The 17,482-nt window shown below is 50.0% G+C and overlaps 1 protein-coding gene across 2 annotated transcripts in view; it reads left to right on the top strand.

The window, feature by feature from the left end:
• Positions 1-12,069, top strand: part of Eln (elastin) — a 45,210-nt gene extending 33,141 nt beyond the window's left edge. For both annotated transcript variants that reach the window (XM_076923130.1, XM_076923129.1), the window contains exons 24-37: positions 510-581; positions 1,876-1,977; positions 2,061-2,111; positions 3,310-3,441; positions 4,664-4,702; positions 6,888-7,007; positions 7,097-7,153; positions 7,328-7,465; positions 8,614-8,652; positions 8,810-8,860; positions 9,460-9,504; positions 9,899-9,928; positions 10,669-10,719; positions 11,082-12,069. In XM_076923130.1, the coding sequence (XP_076779245.1) occupies positions 510-581; positions 1,876-1,977; positions 2,061-2,111; positions 3,310-3,441; positions 4,664-4,702; positions 6,888-7,007; positions 7,097-7,153; positions 7,328-7,465; positions 8,614-8,652; positions 8,810-8,860; positions 9,460-9,504; positions 9,899-9,928; positions 10,669-10,719; positions 11,082-11,125 (971 nt within the window). In that variant the 3' untranslated portion in view covers positions 11,126-12,069. The remainder of the gene's footprint in view (positions 1-509; positions 582-1,875; positions 1,978-2,060; positions 2,112-3,309; positions 3,442-4,663; positions 4,703-6,887; positions 7,008-7,096; positions 7,154-7,327; positions 7,466-8,613; positions 8,653-8,809; positions 8,861-9,459; positions 9,505-9,898; positions 9,929-10,668; positions 10,720-11,081) is intronic.
• The last annotated feature ends 5,413 nt before the right edge of the window (positions 12,070-17,482 follow it).

Genomic DNA, 17,482 nt, shown 5'->3' with positions numbered 1-17,482 from the left:
AGGGAGATAATGAGCATTGCATTGCAATAAGTTTAATGGGCAAAGGTTGAATCCCCAGAACTTACATAAAGGCCAGTGGACATGGTGGCCAGCTTGTACCGTTAGGGTATGGGTGGTAGAGACAGGGACTCCCCAGACCAAGCTGGCTAGCTAGATTAACTGAAACAGCGAGCTCTGGATTCAGTGAGAGACTCTGCCTCAAAGTACATTGTGGGATCATGATTCCTGCACTCATATATAGGAGGAAACCTCTCAGAAATCAAATTTCCCAAAACAGATCTATATACTCAATACTTTCTTAGTAAAATCCCCAACAAAACTTTTATAGACATGTGTGTGCAGGCATGCACTTTTTTTTTATTATTTTAAGGGTGAGGAAGGAGTCATTTCCTATGACAGCTTGGCATAAAGGTGCTACTAGGAAATTTTTTACATAAGAGCATCCTAACAGGACTGAAATCCCCATAGGCTCAGGGCTGCCTCATCTTATTCTCTCTTTCTCCAAATAGGAGCAGGTACCCCTGCAGCTGCAGCTGCTGCTGCCGCCGCCAAGGCAGCCGCCAAAGCAAGCCAGTATGGTGGTAAGTTGTCCCCCACTGTATCTGACCATTGACCCCAGACCAGAGGCTTCTCACATCTCCTGCTGAGGAGCTAAGGGTGACCTTGAACTCCTGGTTTTTCCACCTCCATCCCTCATACACTGGGATTCCAGGCATGTAGTACCAAGGTTTGTTTAGGCAGCACTTGGGTATAGAACCCAGGACTTTCTACATGGCAGGTAAGTGCTCTACTATCTAAGCCACATGGCCAGCCCTGCGTGTGAGCTGTTCTCATAGCCTTTAGCTTACATGCTCCCCTCTAGCAGTGTAGGACTGCCAAGCCCTCCGTGACCTGCCCCAACCTACTTCCGAAAGCTCCTAGTTCCTCAGACCCAACTTGGACTTGTTCTTTCTGAATCTCGAGCTAGAATCCAGTGTCATCCCCTTGAGGGGCTGCATTTCTTGATAGATGCCAAGGTCACCCTTCTCCTTGATAGTTGTCAAGGTCAAGAATGTATACATTTCCTGACTGTGATTAGTCCTGAATGATAATTGATGGTAGATGCTCTACTTCTTGGAGCTCAGCTGGGATCCAGTCATGGGCTAGGGGGTGGTGAGACCTGGTCTTAATAGATTTGGGAGCCAGGCCTGTTAGTCCTTGCATGTGACCCCAGTTACTCAAGGAGCTAAAGCAAGGGCATTGAAAGCTCAAGGCCAGACTAAGAAATTCAGTAAGACCCTATCTCAAAGTAAATAATAATAATAATAATAATAATAATAATAATAGTGAAAAATCTGGGAGCTTTTCAGCAGCAGCAGTGAAACTCCTGCCTAGCATCCCCCAGTGAGGGGCTGGGGGCGTGGCTCAGTGGGAGAGCCCCTGCCTAGAATCCCCCAGGGAGGGGCTGGGGGAGTGGCTCAGTGGTAGAGCCCCTGCCTAGAATCCCCCAGGGAGGGGCTGGGGGCGTGGCTCAGTGGTAGAGCACTTACCTAGCATGTTCAAGGCCTCCCATTTACTCTCTAATACTAAAAAGGAAAAAAAGGAAAACAAACAACAAAGGACAAACCCGCTTGTCCTCCACCAGCCTCAAGCAAGCCTCCAAAGTGTCTCTATCCCTCAAAAGGTTACAAACTACTAGATTGACATCTGACTCTTCTTATATAGGAGCAAAAGGAGGCTCAGCAAGGGAAAGTATCTGCCCCAAGATCACACAGCAAGTCTTTACCGGGCTGGGAAGGGAACCCACAGCACCTGATTCAGCTGAGGTTCTTTGCAACAGCCCCTGCACTCTTTGTTTACGCCTTGATTACAGATAAACTATCCTTTCTGTTTTAGGTTTGGGCCCTGGTGTTGGTGGGGGTCCCGGTGGAATTGTCCCTGGTGCTATTAATGGTATTGTAGCTCCTCCTCGTGTTGGCGTAATCAGTGGTCTTGGAGGTGAGCTATGGTGGGTGAGTGGGTCTGGGGGTTCCCCGGAGCCTTCGTGAGTGCCATCTTGAATGTTCTTCCTCTCTTTTCAGGAGCAGCTGCTGCCAAATCTGCTGCCAAGGCAGCTGCCAAAGCCCAGTACAGTGAGTGTGCTTTGATTTCTCTCCACTGTCCCCACCCACCCATCGAGGACACACAGCCCCCAACACAGCCACAGAAAACAGTCTCTCAGATGCTGCATCCTGACCGTCCTCTGTAGCACCTAGCAGAGGGCTCAGAAGTACAGAACCAGCAAGAGAGAGGCCTGCCTTCGAGTCTTGGTTCCCCAGATAGCTGAGTGACTTCCGGCTTTCTTTTAGTTTATGTATCAAGTCGGGGAGCCAATGGCATAGCCACACATAGAAGGTCACTTGGAGAATGTAAGAGGTTCAGGGTGAGGATGTGGTTCCGGTGGTAAAATGCTTACTTAGCATGCATGATGCCCTGGCTTCCGTCCCCAGCACTGCCTAAATCGGGCATGGTGGTGCATGCCTATAGTCCCATCCCAGGGCTTATGAGATAAAAGCAACAGGACCAGAAATTCAAGAGCGCCTTCAGTTCAAGTCCAATCTGGATACATGAGACCTCAGGAGGGGTGGGAATTAAATAGATTTTTCTCCAAAAGATAGGCGTGTTGATGCACACCTCTAATCTCAGTACTTGGGAGGCAGAGGTAGGCAGATCTCTGTGAATTCGATGCCAGCCTGGTCTATATATAGTTCCAGGCTAGCCAAGGCAATATAATGAGACCTTGTCTCAAAAAACAATAACAGCTGGGGCTGGAGACATGTCTCAAGGGTTAAAAGTACTGACTGCTCTTCCAGAGAATCTGGGTTCAATTCCCGGCACCGATGCTGGGTGGTGGTGGCGCATGCCTTTAATCCCAGCACTTGGGAGGCAGAGGCAGGTGGATTTCTGAGTTCGAGGCCAGCCTGGTCTACAGAGTGAGTTCCAGGACAGCCAGGACTACACAGAGAAACCCTGTCTCAAAAACCAAAAAAAAAAAAAAAATTCCCAGCACCCACAAAGCAGCTTACAATTGTCTATAACTCTAAGATCTGACACTCACACAGACAAACATGCAGGCAAAACACAAATGAACATAAAATAAAAATAAATAAATTATTTAGAAACACCATAATAAAAACAGGGACTCTGGTGTATCTCTGCAGATGAGGACTAAGCTGGAGAGGGAAGGAGGCTGCTGCCTTGAAAGCCCCTTTCTTGGGGCCTAACTCAGCTCCTGAGTGAGGGGGCAACATTCCATAGATATATAACCATTTACTACCATCCTTTCTGCAGGAGCTGCTGCTGGGCTTGGAGCCGGTGTCCCTGGATTTGGGGCTGGTGCTGGTGTCCCTGGATTTGGGGCTGGTGCTGGTGTCCCTGGACTTGGGGTTGGTGCTGGTGTCCCTGGATTCGGGGCTGGAGCAGGTAAGGAAAATTCAAGAACTCGGTAGAAAGTGCCCTTGAGCTCAAAGAAAGAGGACCCATCTCCTCTCAGAACTCTATCCCTACCCAGCATCCATTAGATTCTCCTGAGCAGACAAAAGCCAATGGATACCAGGTAGGATGGTACCGGCCTGCCATCTCAGCTGCTCAGGAGGCTGAGACATGAGGCTTACAAGTTCAAGACCAGCCTGCCCTGTAGAAAGACTCCAAGGTTGGCCTGTATAATGTTGTGAGATGCTATTTTAAGAAATAAATAATAATAGATAGATAGATAAATAGATAGATACATACATACATACATACATACATACATACAAAAACAACAGGGGCTAGTACAATGTTATCCTAGAATCCCCCAGTGAGGGGCTGGGGGCGTGGCTCAGTGGTAGAGCCCCTGCCTAGAATCCCCCAGTGAGGGGCTGGGGGCATAGCTCAGTGGTAGAGCCCTTACCTAGAATCCCCCAGGGAGGGGCTGGGGGCGTGGCTCAGTGATAGAGCCCCTGCCTAGAATCCCCCAGGGAGGGGCTGGGGGCGTGGCTCAGTGATAGAGCCCCTGCCTAGAATCCCCCAGTGAGGGGCTGGGGGCGTGGCTCAGTGATAGAGCCCCTGCCTAGAATCCCCCAGTGAGGGCTGGGGCGTGGCTCAGTGGTAGAGCACCTGCCTAGCATGGGTGAGGTCCTGGGTTCCATTTCCAGTACCAAGTGGAAATAGGTGAGGGAGGGATGGCCCAACAACTCCAGGATGTAAGTTTTTCGAGGGAGGTGTAACGAGGCTGCAGACCAGTCAAAAGAGCCCATCTAACACCCAGCGAAAGGAAGGCAGAGTCTCTTCCTCCAGGCTAGCCTGTTGTCTTTCTGAAAATGCTCTAGGACAAGGACACCACTAGGAACCCCAGTTCTTTATTGTGTGACTACTGAGACTCACTCTGTGCCCAGTCACAAACAGGCTGCACTGGACCTAGAGGGTACGGGAAGAGACAAGCACAGGTTGGCCCTCAAGGAGTCCCAGAGGAACAATGTCAGGGTTAAATACTAGAGCCCTGTATCTACAAGTAGGACACCCCTCCCTTGCTGGAGTGCCAGAGAGTTTCGGGGTTTTAAAACCCATGATCTAGGTAGAGGATGTCAGGATGGGCTTCCCGGAAGAGCCCGCAGAACCCCAGGTCCAGAGTTCAGCAGATGACCTGTCTTCCCTTTTTCCACAGTACCTGGATCCCTGGCTGCATCCAAAGCCGCCAAATATGGTGAGTGCTACACACCAACTGGTCCCCTTGTCACCCCACCAGCTTTGACAGTAATAGGGCAGAGTGGTCATTCTAAGGGACATGCAGATGACAGCCATAGTCCTACCCGTTAACTCCCATGGCAGTCAAACACACCTGCTGTGCCTGACATGGTGGTACACACCTATAAGCCAGCTCTTGGAAAGTGGAGGCAGGAAGCTACCCTTGGCTACAGGAAGAATCCAAATCCAACCTGGGCTATAGTGTACCCTATCTCACCTACAACAACTCAGATCTCCAAGCTCCACTCTGACCCTGACAGTTTCCGTGAAACAGAGGGAATGTCACCGACGCTGAGCCTACCAGGCTGGGCAGCTTCAGCTTTTGCTCCGCTCCGCCCTTTGGCCAAGGAGCTGTGGGGTTGTGGATATTCTTTGTGCAGGCATCCCCAGGCCTCCTCCCTCCTTTCCTGTCAGCCTGACTTTGCCCAATACACGCCAGCCTAGAGGACGTGGCAGACCCGCCTGCCTTGCCACTTGGCACTCTGGCCAGACCCACACTGTCTGTGACCCCCACATTCCTGGCCTCCTAAAGATCCAGGCGGGGGGCCTCTGCCAGGGATGCGCCAACTGGCCACAATTTGTCTCCTTGAGGCCAGTTTCCACCTCGGAAAATCCCATTCCTCAGCTACACAAACACACACACACACACACACACACACACACACACACACACAATCCCTGGTCACCCACAGCTTCCTCTCAGGTTCCTTGCCAGCTGCTCTTGGCCCTAGTCAACAGACTTTACCAGGGAAACACACTAAGGATCGCCTGGAACAGCAGCCACTGGGTCCTTTCCTGCCTTTAGGACCTGGAACACAGCATTCTGTTTAACCTCTCCTTTGCCTCAAAACTGGTATGACTGCCTGGCACGGCAGACCACACCTGTGAGGCCAGCTTTCCAAAGGCTGGGGCAGAAGAATCTCAAGTTCAAAGGCAGCACTGCCTAAAGAGCGAGAGGCTGTCTCAGAAAAAAAACAATAAAAAGAGAGATGAGTGCCTGCCTGGAATCCCCAAGCAAAGGGCATGAAGGTGTGGCTCAGTGGTAGAGCTCCTGCCTAGAATCCCCCAGTGAGGGACTGGGGGCGTGGCTCAGTGGTAGAGCCCCTGCCTAGAATCCCCCAGTGAGGGGCTGGGGGCGTGGCTCGGTGGTAGAGGACTTGCCTAGAATCCCACAGACCTAGGTTACGTTTCTGTCTTATGCCCCTAGTGTATGAACATATCTTTGAGAAATAGGAGTCTGAAGGCAGACATGTTGGCACAGGCAGTCAGGAAGCTGAAATCGGACCAATAGGTCATGAGTTCTAGGCCAGTCTCAGCAGCTTAGTTAGACTGTCTCACTAGGAAAAAAGGAAAAGAAAAAAAAGTAAGGGCTCTGGCTGGGCAGTGGTGGCGCACGCCTTTAATCCCAGCACTTGGGAGGCAGAGGCAGGCGGATTTCTGAGTTCAAGGCCAGCCTGGTCTACAGAGTGAGTTCCAGGACAGCCAGGGCTACACAGAGAAACCTTGTCTCTAAAAACCAAGAAAAACAAAAAACAACAACAATAACAACAAAAGTAGGGGCTGGAGAGATGACTCAGCAGTTAAGAGCACTGGTTGCTCTTCCAGAGGTCCTGAGTTCAATTCCCAGCAACCACATGGTGGCTCACAACCAACTGTAATGGGATCTGATGCCCTCTTGTGGTGTGTCTGAAGACAGCTACGTGAACTCATATACATAAAATAAATAAATAAATCTTAAAAAAGGAAAAAGAAGCTCTGTGGTGGTGGCACACACCTTTAGTCCCAATATTCAGGAAGCAGAAGCAGGTGGATCTCTGAGTTCAAGGCCAGCCTGGTCTACAGATTGAGTTCTAGAACAGCCAGGGCTACATAGAGAAACTCTGTCTTGGGGAAAGAAAAAAAAAAAAAAAAAAAACAGGAAAAAAAAGCCAAAAGAATAAAGTGATATATATATATATATATATATATATATATTAACATATGCCTATAAATCTCAACACTTGGGAGATAGAATCAGGAGGGTCAAGAGTTCAAAGCCATCCTCAGCCATGCAGAAAACCCAAAGCCAACATGGGCTATAAGTGTTCTGGTCTTCAAACAACATACAAAAATATGGGCACTGTCCCTTGGTCTTCTCTCCATAGGAGCAGGGGGTGGCCTTGGAGGGCCTGGAGGTCTCGGTGGGCCTGGAGGTCTCGGTGGGCCTGGAGGACTCGGTGGGCCTGGAGGACTCGGTGGGGGTGGTGTTCCCGGTGGAGTAGCAGGTATGTTTTTGCTGTCCCAACAATGGGTTGGCTAGGAATGGAGACTGAGACCTTCATGCAGTGCCTCCTTGAGTCCCTTGTGTTCCCAGGAGCTGCACCTTCTGCTGCTGCTGCTGCCAAAGCTGCTGCTAAGGCTGCCCAGTACGGTAAGCGAGAGTTCAGCTTCCCTGGCCTATCCCTCCGTCCATGGGGCCCAGCCACTTCCTAGCCATTGGGTAGCCCCGCCCCAGAAATGACATAAGAGTTCAGGGATTCCCTTGCCAACAGGGTCTTAATTAGAATCTTCTGACAGTGTGTGTAATGCATGGGTCTCCCCTCAGGCCTTGGTGGAGCTGGTGGACTGGGAGCTGGAGGACTGGGAGCTGGAGGACTGGGAGCTGGAGGACTGGGAGCCGGTGGACTGGGAGCCGGTGGACTGGGAGCCGGTGGAGCCATCCCTGGTGCTGCAGGCCTTGGAGGTAAGGAGTGAGTGAGTTCTATGAGAAGGAGAAAGAGGCATACGGAAGCCAGGTATGAAGACAAACACACTGTCAGGTCACCCCAGCACTCAAGAAGCTCAGGCAGGAGGATCATGAGTTGAAAGCTAACCTGAGCTACACAATGAGGTCAAGGTGAGCCTAGAATACATTAGACTGTGTCTGAGGGCGGTGAGGTAGAAAGCTTAAACAAGCAGGAGTCCGGCTGCCCACTAACATAGAGGTACCAAAACCTATCCTCACCTCTGTCTTTCAACCCACCAATACCCCAGGTGAGAGCTCATGAGCATTCTATAGTCAGACCCATTTCTCAGACGAGAACACACAAACACAGGAGAAGAATTACTTCCCTAAAGTCTCAACAGGCTTGGTGGATGTGTGCTTCTCTCTCTCCTCTCTCTGTCATTGTGCCCTCCTACCTAAACTAGCGTGTATGTTATGCTCCCCAAAACTAGACATATAATAGCAGCTTAATGTCTGGGGAGATAGCTCACTGGTAGTACACTTGCCTAAAATACCCCAGTGAGGGGCTGGGGGCGTGGCTCAGTGGTAGAGCCCCTGCCTAGAATCCCCCAGTGAGGGGCTGGGGCGTGGCTCAGTGGTAGAGCCCCTGCCTAGAATCCCCCAGTGAGGGGCTGGGGGCGTGGCTCAGTGGTAGAGCCCCTGCCTAGAATCCCCCAGTGAGGGGCTGGGGGCATGGCTCAGTGGTAGAGCCCCTGCCTAGAATCCCCCAGTGAGGGGCTGGGGGCGTGGCTCAGTGGTAGAGCCCCTGCCTAGAATCCCCCAGTGAGGGGCTGGGGGCGTGGCTCAGTGGTAGAGCCCCTGCCTAGAATCCCCCAGGGAGGGGCTAAAAACATTACTGAATGGTATAACACTTGCATAGCATGCATTAGATCCTGGATTCCATCTCTAGCAACACACATACACACAGATACACACACACATACACACACACACACTCAGAGAGAAAGAGAGAGAGGCTATTAGAAAGATGGATGTGTGAAGGGGGAGGGATGATGGATTGGTGGGACATGGGTGGACAAGTCAGGGGCAGATGCTGATCAGCTAGGTGGGCTGAAGTGGGGAAGAGAGGTAGCTTTTCTGAGCTCTCCTGTGCCTGCTTCCTCCAGGTGTGTCCCCTGCTGCAGCTGCTAAGGCAGCCAAATATGGTGAGTTTCTCCTGTGGCTTCCTCCTCTCCAACAGGCTTGTACACCCATCGCCATGACCCACACCTGCCCAGCTCATGGTACCCCTGAAGGTCTTGTCCAGAATGTCAGCAGCAGCACCCTTGTATCCGTTCTGACACCCCTGTGTCCTCTCCCCAGGTGCTGCTGGCCTCGGAGGTGTCCTAGGAGCCAGGCCGTTCCCAGGTGGAGGTATGGCCATCTCTGGTGTTGTTCTCAGATCTGCCTGGCTCTGGGGGACAAACAAGAGGGTTCTGGAAATTGAATCCACATGAGGTCTGGAGACAGAAAAATTGCCCTAGGACAGGAGGCAACTATGGGAGGAGTGCCCTCCCACCTCAAGTTGAGGATAGTGCCAACCAAGCTTAGAGCGTAAGCCACAGGGCACCACACAGGCATATGGGACAGAGACACGTTTAATTAAGAAAGGGACTTCAAGGCTTGGGGTTGTGGCACAGTTAGTACAGCATTCATTGTGCAAGCATGAAGACCTGAGTTCAAACCCCCAGAGTGTATGTAAAATTTGCAAGCTGGGGAGGAGGTGACTGGAGAATCCCTGGGGTTGGCTGGCCCACCTAGTTTTGCCAAATTAGTAAACAAATGGCTTAGCGAGAGACCTTGCCTCAAAATGAAAGGTAGAGCATGCACACACAGATGTGCTACATACAAACATCCCACAAAGAATGTGGCTTCAGTGGGATACAGCAGTGGGAGGGAGCTGGCTCCAGACACCAAGACCAGGTGATAAGGCCACCGAATGGCCTGTCACCAACACTAAGTCTCTCTTGCAGGAATTGCAGCAAGACCTGGCTTTGGGCTTTCTCCTATTTACCCAGGTATGCCCAAGTGTCCTGCCCTGGGACCCTGTTCTGGGCCCCGCCAGACCTTCCCACTCAGAAGAGTTGAGCTAATATCTGTAGTAGACCCCAAGAAGAGCCCAGATCCCAATCTAACATAAGGACCTTTCTAAGGACACCCTTCACATTTCTCAGGGTCCCTGGGGGTCAAAGAGCTTCCCTACCATGCTTCTCCTGAGGTAAACTGAGGCTCAGAGACCACTAAGCACTATTCAAAGGTCACACAGTGAGCAGAGACAGAGTCAAGGACTCCTGTGGCCCAAGTCCAGGACCTGACCGATCCTGTATCACATGTCCTGCTCCAATAAGGGGGGAGCATGGAAGGTTCCCAGAAGTGAGCCTACTGATAATACCTCTTCTTCTTACCCCATAGGTGGTGGTGCTGGGGGCCTGGGAGTTGGTGGTGAGTCTTCAGTGAAAAGACATCTCATAAACTAGCCTTGTTGGTAGAAGGACTCTCAGTACTGTGGGGGGTAGGGGAGGCTGAAGCAAAAGGATCAGAGACTAGCCTGGGCTATGGAGAGCGTTCCAAACAATTTAGTCAATTTAGCAAAACTCTGTCTCAAAGTCTTTTATAAGCATTTTTTTTTTGAAGGGCTGATGACATAACTGAGTAGTAAAGCAATTGCTTAGAATCCCAGTGAGGGCCTGGGAGCATGAATCGGTGGTGGGTCACCTGTCTAGAATCTTCCAGTCAGTGGCTGGGAGCATGGCTCAGCATTAAATCTCTTGCTTAGAATCGTTCAGTGATAGGTTACAGACCTGGCTCTGCGGTAGAACACCCGCCCAGAATCCTCCAATGAGGAGCTCTTGTCTCGAATCCTCCCTCCCCCGTGAGGGGCTGGGGGCGTGGCTTAGTGGTAAGCTCTTGTCTAGAATTCCCCAGTGAGGGGCCAGGAGTGTGGCTCAGCAGCAGAGCGCTTGTCTAGAGGGCACTAGGTCCAGGTTCCATCCCAGTAGTACAGAGCTTAACTCTGGGGAGAAGGGTGTGGCAAGACCAGAGGTAGGTAGGCTGATTGGCAGGGAGGTTTGGGGAGCCTACAAAAACTTGGTGCGTAGTTAGTACCAAGTGAGGATGCTGGTAGAGGTAGGGGAACCCAGTATTCTTCCCACCTCATTGTCCACCAACATCCACACACACAGGAAAACCACCGAAGCCCTATGGAGGAGCCCTGGGAGCCCTGGGATACCAAGGTAAGTAGAGACTCCGTCCCTAGGGAAGGAAGAGACAGAGCCAGAGGTCAATGCATATATTCAGAGATGGGAGCAGGTCTAGGAGCCTCCATGCTCACCCGCAGTGTAGCCCGGACATTCTTGCCCATGTCCCTCACCTGCACAGAGTCTGGGACTTGGACAGTGAAAAAGAATGAGTGGAAAGAACTTCCAGGACAAACCACCAGATGGCGCAAACAGGCCACATCTAGGAGAAACTGCCACATCTTGGAGAAACTAGAAAGGACGGACTGACTAGCTTCTTTTAGATTTTCTAAGCCTGGGATGGAAGTAGTCAGAGGGACCAAGCTGACCATCACTGTTTGTGTCCCGTTCCAACCCAGGTGGGGGCTGCTTCGGGAAATCTTGTGGCCGGAAGAGGAAGTGATCTTCTGGGGACCCCTGACTCGCGACCTCATCAACGTTGGTGCTACTGCTTGGTGGAGAATGTAAACCTTCTATGACCCCCCCCCACTCCATCCCCCTGGCCCCTACCTGGGAGGGGACAGCAGGCCAGTGGCCTTGGAAACCCACAAGACAAGGAAATCAGACAGCAGCAGCCATGTACCCCTAACCAGAAACTTCCCCCTACATCAGAGGCCACGGCGGGTGTCCCATCTCTTCCCACCAAGGAGCTCCCCCACACAGTCTCCATCTCCAAGGGAAATTGGTGCTACATGTTGGTGCTTCTTCTTCGTGGGGGGAGGGAGGCGGGAAGGGTATCCCAGGGGGACTCCTCCCTTCCCTGAAGCCCCTCTATTAAGATGGTGCACATCTTTATTGGGCAGTCCCACCTCCCACTGCCCACCAGGTGCCATTCCTGGCTGCATCCCATTGGTACCCAAGTACCGGAAGCCTTGATGTTGGATTTGGTGACATGATCCCTCTCTCTTTGGGTCCCCCTTGTCCCTGTCTCCTATTAACAATAGCTACTTCCCACATCTGGGACACCGTGGAGTCAGACGGCTCCCCACACTGGGAATAGCTCCCTTGTTCTTGCGGAATCCACCTGCCAACCACCCACTCACCTACTCATCCATCCATCCATCCATTCGTCCGTCCATCCATCCCAACTGCCTAGTGGCACTAAGCTGGCTGGGCACACCCACTTATCAACCTGGTCCACCTGTCATGGCAGCCTGTTCCCACCCCCGCCACACACCCCGATGCTGGCCTAGGGTGCAAAGGGTTGTGCGGTCTGGTCCTCCCCACATGCAGTACTGTAACCCCCATCCTCCCTGGAGCCACTCTCTTACAGAGCATGTCTCACCACCCCACCTCTTTGTGTTTCGCTGTGATAGATCAATAAAATATTTTATTTTTTGTCCTGGATATTTGGGGATGATGTTTGATTGTTGGTGTGCTCTTTGGGTTTTAGTTTTGTGGCTAATTGGGGAGAGAGAGAGAAAAAAATACTATGTCTAATCTGGGGAGCTGTATCCTCAGGAGAAAATTCATTTTAATCGCTTTGATATAACTCTGGATAAAACACTTTTTTTTTAAAGAAACAACAACAAAAACAAAATAAGAAAAGAGAATTAACTGCTCTAGCAATGACTAATAAATACAAACCTTTTAAAGGATATTGTCTTGGGTTTCTTTGAGGCTGTGTATGTGTTGGTGCATGTTCAAGTTCACACACGTGTGTGTATGTGTGTGTGTGTGTGTGTGTGTGTGTGTGTGTGTGCAGTAGCTTTGTATGCAGAAGCCAGAGAACAACTTTGAGTATTACCTCTTGGGTGCTGTCTATCTCTCGTTTGAGGGATAGTCTCCCCATAACCTGGAACTCACCAAGCAGAAACACGGGATTCTTGCCCTCCCTGCAAGTGCTAAGATTATAAGCACTTACCAGCAAGCCCTGCCTTTTTTGCTTTGTACACAGGTATGGAGCTCGAACTCAGAACATCATGCTTACACACACAACAAGCACTCTATCAACTAAGCCATCGCCTCAGACACCTTTGTGGAGTTTTGGTTTTTGTTTTTTAACCTGCTTTCAGTTCCTGCCCTAGTGGTAAATTGGTTCTGATGTGAAAAACATCCACTGCCCGTGATATATTGAGGAGGCTGTTGCCCAACTCAGTTGTTGTCATCTGGGGATATAGCTAAGCAGTAGAGCCCCTGCCTAGAATCCCCCAGGGAGGGTCTGGGGGCGTGGCTCAGTGGTAGAGCCCCTGCCTAGAATCCCCCAGTGAGGGGCTGGGGTGTGGCTCAGTGGTAGAGCCCCTGCCTAGAATCCCCCAGTGAGGGGCTCTGACCTTAGTTTAGTGTTAAAGTGTTTGCCTGCAGGTCTCTAGTAAGGGTCTAGCACTGGAATTCAGAGGTGAACATTCATCCCTAACATTCGGGGAGAGGGATAGCTAACTTAAGAGCTCTCAGAAGGCCACTGAGATTCATGGATTATAAGGGAGCTGCTTATAAGGCAACCCAGCTTCTCCAAGAAAGTAGCAAAGGAGACCCATCCATCCATGCATCCTTCCATTTCTTCAAATCAGAAGGGGAAAAAAGTCAATTGTTGCTTTGACACTCTTTGTCCCCCCGAATTATCAAGCCCTCAAGACCTAGGAATATCTCCCTTGGTTTATCATAGCTTGGTTGGAGGTTTGTTTTATAGAACTGGGGATTAAGCCTTGGATATCTACCACTGAGCTAGCTACATCCCCAGCCCAGCTCATAACTTTAAATACCACATAGGGGCCAGCAAGATGGCTCATCAGTTTAAGGAGTTTTCTGTCAAGTCTGATAGCATGAGTTCAAATCCCCAAACCCACATGATGGATGGAAGGAGAAACCGACTCTCACACGTTGTTCTCTGCCCTCCACACACGTGTGTGTCACCAAACTCATACTACGTAAATAAGTGTGGAAAAAAAAAAAAAAAAAAAAAAAAAAAAAAAAAAAAAAAAAAAAAAAAAAAACCTGAATGTCACGTATCATAATGATTAGTTGCCAAGTTGATATATTTAGCATGAGCCTGGGACTTGCATAGCCAAGGTCAGTTCTTCATCTATTTGAGACAAGGTCTCCCTCTATAACCCAGGCTGATCTCAAGTTCACAGTCCTATTGTCTCAACTCCAGGGATTATACACATGCGTGACCATTCCTGGTCTGCAGGGCAGCTCTAACATCTCCATCTACAGTCTCAGACATGACCCACTCTGTAGCTAGTTTCTCTGCTGTGAAGCATTCCCTCCTAGGAGGAGAACGGAGTATTGGGAAAATGCTCAAGCAGGTGATTTAAATGTCAGCTCCCTCTTCACAAAATCCAAGTGACAAACCGAAGTACAATTTCACCAAAAGTAACCATGGGGAACCAATGGGTTTATGGGGCTTTATTCACAGAGCTTGAGTGAGGGGTTAGCCACAGGAGCGTGGCTGATCCCAAAGCAGCCATGCTGGAAACTTTTCATCCAAAATGGAATAATGGCCTCTACTTCACCACACGGATGGAGCCCTCTCAATTAATTACCCCCAGCCTGTACACCCTTTGGGTCCCCACGTCTGACCTGCGGAATAAGGCAACGGCAACCGTGTTCTTCTTCAAGCGGTTTATTCAGCAATCCCTGTACAGCGAGCTTCTTCTCTTCATGCATCCCCTTATAAGCATTGCCTTAATCCTATCAGCAGCTGCCACGAAGTCACTGGTGATTGGCCATTCTCAATGATGCAAGGTGGGGTGATCCGGTAACCACACCTCTCAGCGCATACAACTCCATATATGGAGTTGTCTTTTCTCTCAAGCAATGCATATGCCAAGCGCCACCTTGTAATGGCGAGAGCGGAGCCGCTTCCCACACCCAAAGCCTCGGGGAATTAGAACAGAACTGCTTAGGAATGACTGGGAGGAGCCACTGGAATCTCAGGTGAAGACTGATCTCTGCAGTGATGGATGTCTGAAAGCAGGAATAGCTGATCTAATAAAGGTAATGGCTGTTTCACTAGGAGGAGAGGACTCTGTGATGGAGCCACCCATAGGAATTCCAGTCACAGAGCTTTTGTGAGTTGTCACCCAGGGCCGGGTTTGACAAATCAGGGGTACAGCTGCCTGAGTCACCCATGGTCCTAGAAGTGACCCTTGTGATTTCATTAGTTCAAACCAGAATTGAGTGGAATCGTTTGATTTGGTCTGTCATAAGCGCCCTGCCTCCAGAGTAAAAGGATATTTGTGCAGGGCTATGAGAAAGAAAGCACACGACACAATTAGCGCCCCAATGGGGACGGGCCCACAGGACCAAAGCTGTGTTGGCTATATGGTCCCTGCCATGGGTGGGTGCTAAGACAGGCAACTGAGGTAGAGCCAGCAGTGAGTAGGGCATCCATGTGTGGGAGCCAACCACAGTGTGGCTAGCTTTCCCTGGGTTGGGGTCCAGGGTCCTTGCTGCAGTGGCTGTTACCTGCTCCCTGAAATGGGTAATAAGACTGCAATCAAGGCTGAGTTGTCTGAAAGTGAAAGGGCTCCAGCGGGTGGACCATCTTCCTCTACAGGATATGGGAAGAGATGCCTCCTTAGTGACTGGGTCTGCCGTGTGCTAATGTATATCGTACCAGTAAATTGCCGCATGTTGTTTTGAGTTCAATGCTAAACTGGTCCTGAAAGTGGGGACCCAACACCACCCACTAACCCCGTGACAGAAAAGGGAGAGAACAAGAAAACAGCCCATGAGTAGAAACACTGTGTGCTCTCGAACAGCTGGATAACCCATGCCCGACAGAGGTCCCTAGTGTCCTCCCCATGGTATAAAAGTGCCTACAGTGGGAGAGAGAAGCTGGAAGTTCAGCCATGAGAAACTCAGCTTTTGTGAGATGATAGGCAAGTGGGGATTTCCTCCTGTTCACTGCTCCAACGTCACCCACTAGTTCCTGCAGGGTGCTGTGACTCACGATTTGATGACTTTTATCTTTAGCTGTTGTTATTTTTTCCCCCCCCTTGGAAGTGTCCCCTGAGAGAACACTCTTGCTCTGCCCAGAACTTTATTGGGAACTCCAGCTGGCTGCCTCCCCTTGGCTTTCCTGGTTGATTCCTGCTGGATAGTTTGAGTACTCAGTTCAATCGTCCTGATATATGTATCTGCTACTTGGTATTTACTCCTTTACTTTGGCTTTCTATGTATTTAATGAACTCATTCAAAACTGCAAACACGGCTATCTGAGGTCACTCTCCAGACAGATTAATGCATGCGTGCCCTCAGGGAATCTAGGGAACTGGAGAGGACACTTCAGCTTTGAGCAGTGGCACATATGGGATGGGACGGTAGGCATCCATAGGGTAGCCATTGCCATAGGAGATGAGACACGAGACTGGGTCTCGGCTGTCTTTCCCGAAAGAACTCACCCATATAAGGGAAGAATTCCAAGAGGAGGGAGGCAGGTGGGTGTCATCCTCTGCATTAGCCTCGGATTTGGCAAGAAACGTGTGGAAAGGGGGAGCGTGAGATGGAGGTGTCGTCTCGACATTTCTTACAGCTGAGGGGATTCAAAGGAAGGAGAATCAGTTCAGTCTGTGCTGAGCTCTTATCAGAATCTGAAAACTAGGAACCCATCGAAGAAATCAGTGAGCAGTAAGAGAGAGCAAGTTAGAAGTGACAGACGATACCCATCGGCCTGGCCTTTAACACCCAAGAAGGAAAAACCCTTGAGTTGCCGGCAGATGGAGGTGTTGATGGTGGCAACTACAGGAAACTATGGTAAGAAGTACTCCACGTGGCGGTTTGGAGAGATGGCTCAGAGGTTAAGAGCACTGAACGCTCTTCCAGAGGTCCTGAGTTCAATTCCCAGCAACCACATGGTGGCTCACAAACATCTGTAATGGTATCCGATGCCCTCTTCTGGTGTGTGTCTGAAGACAGCCACAGTGTACTCACATAAATAGAAAAAAAAAAACATTTTTTTAAAAGAAGTACTCTGTGTTATAGTTTTAATTATCATCGTGACACAGTGTAGAGTCACCAGGACAAGGAGCCTTAATGGGGAATTAATCTAGATCAGGTGGTCTATAGGCGTGTCTGGGGGAGATTGTCTAGATTGAGTTGATATGGAAAGACCTAGCCCACTGTGGGCAGCACCATTCTCTAGGCAGAAGGATCCTAGACTATGAAAATAGAGAGGGCAAGCTGAGTGCTAACAAGCAGTTATCCATTCGTTTCTCTGTGCTCTTAACCGTGGATGTGGTGTGACTAGCTGCTTCAAGTTCCTGCTGCCTTGACTTCCCCACAATAAGGCACTATAACCTGTGAGCTAAAATAAACCTTTTCTCCCCCAAGTTGCTTTTTGTCACAGAAATGAAATTAGGACACCCTGCATCTGAATGTCTGAACTGCTTGAATTGGGAAAGGTTTCTTAAAAGTAATTTAGTGTGTGTGTGTGTGTGTGTGTGTGTGTGTGTGTGTGTCCCCAGAATTAATTATCCTTGGTTAGTCTTCAACCCTACTCATTGAAGCAGGGTCTCTTAATCAAGCTCAGGGATTGCCAATAACGCCAGTCTTACAAGCCAGCTTGCTCTGGCATAACGGCTGCAAGGGTAAAGGCACTTACCACCGAGTCTGGTGACCTAGTGACCCACATTGTGGAAGGAGAGGATTGACTCCCACAAGTTGTCCTCTGACCTTCGTGGCATGTGCCCCACACACACTAAATAACTAAATAAATGCAATAAAATGTTTAAAGTAGAGGGAAAGTACCCTCAGGGTGTTATGATTCCAGTGGGGAATGTCTCCATGGCTCATATGTTTGAACACTTGTGATGTT

The sequence above is a fragment of the Arvicanthis niloticus genome, chromosome 24 (genome assembly GCF_011762505.2).
Source record: "Arvicanthis niloticus isolate mArvNil1 chromosome 24, mArvNil1.pat.X, whole genome shotgun sequence".
Lineage (NCBI taxonomy): Eukaryota > Metazoa > Chordata > Mammalia > Rodentia > Muridae > Arvicanthis > Arvicanthis niloticus.
Note: the sequence above shows the minus strand (reverse complement) of the source record. Positions and strands in the feature narration are given on the sequence as shown.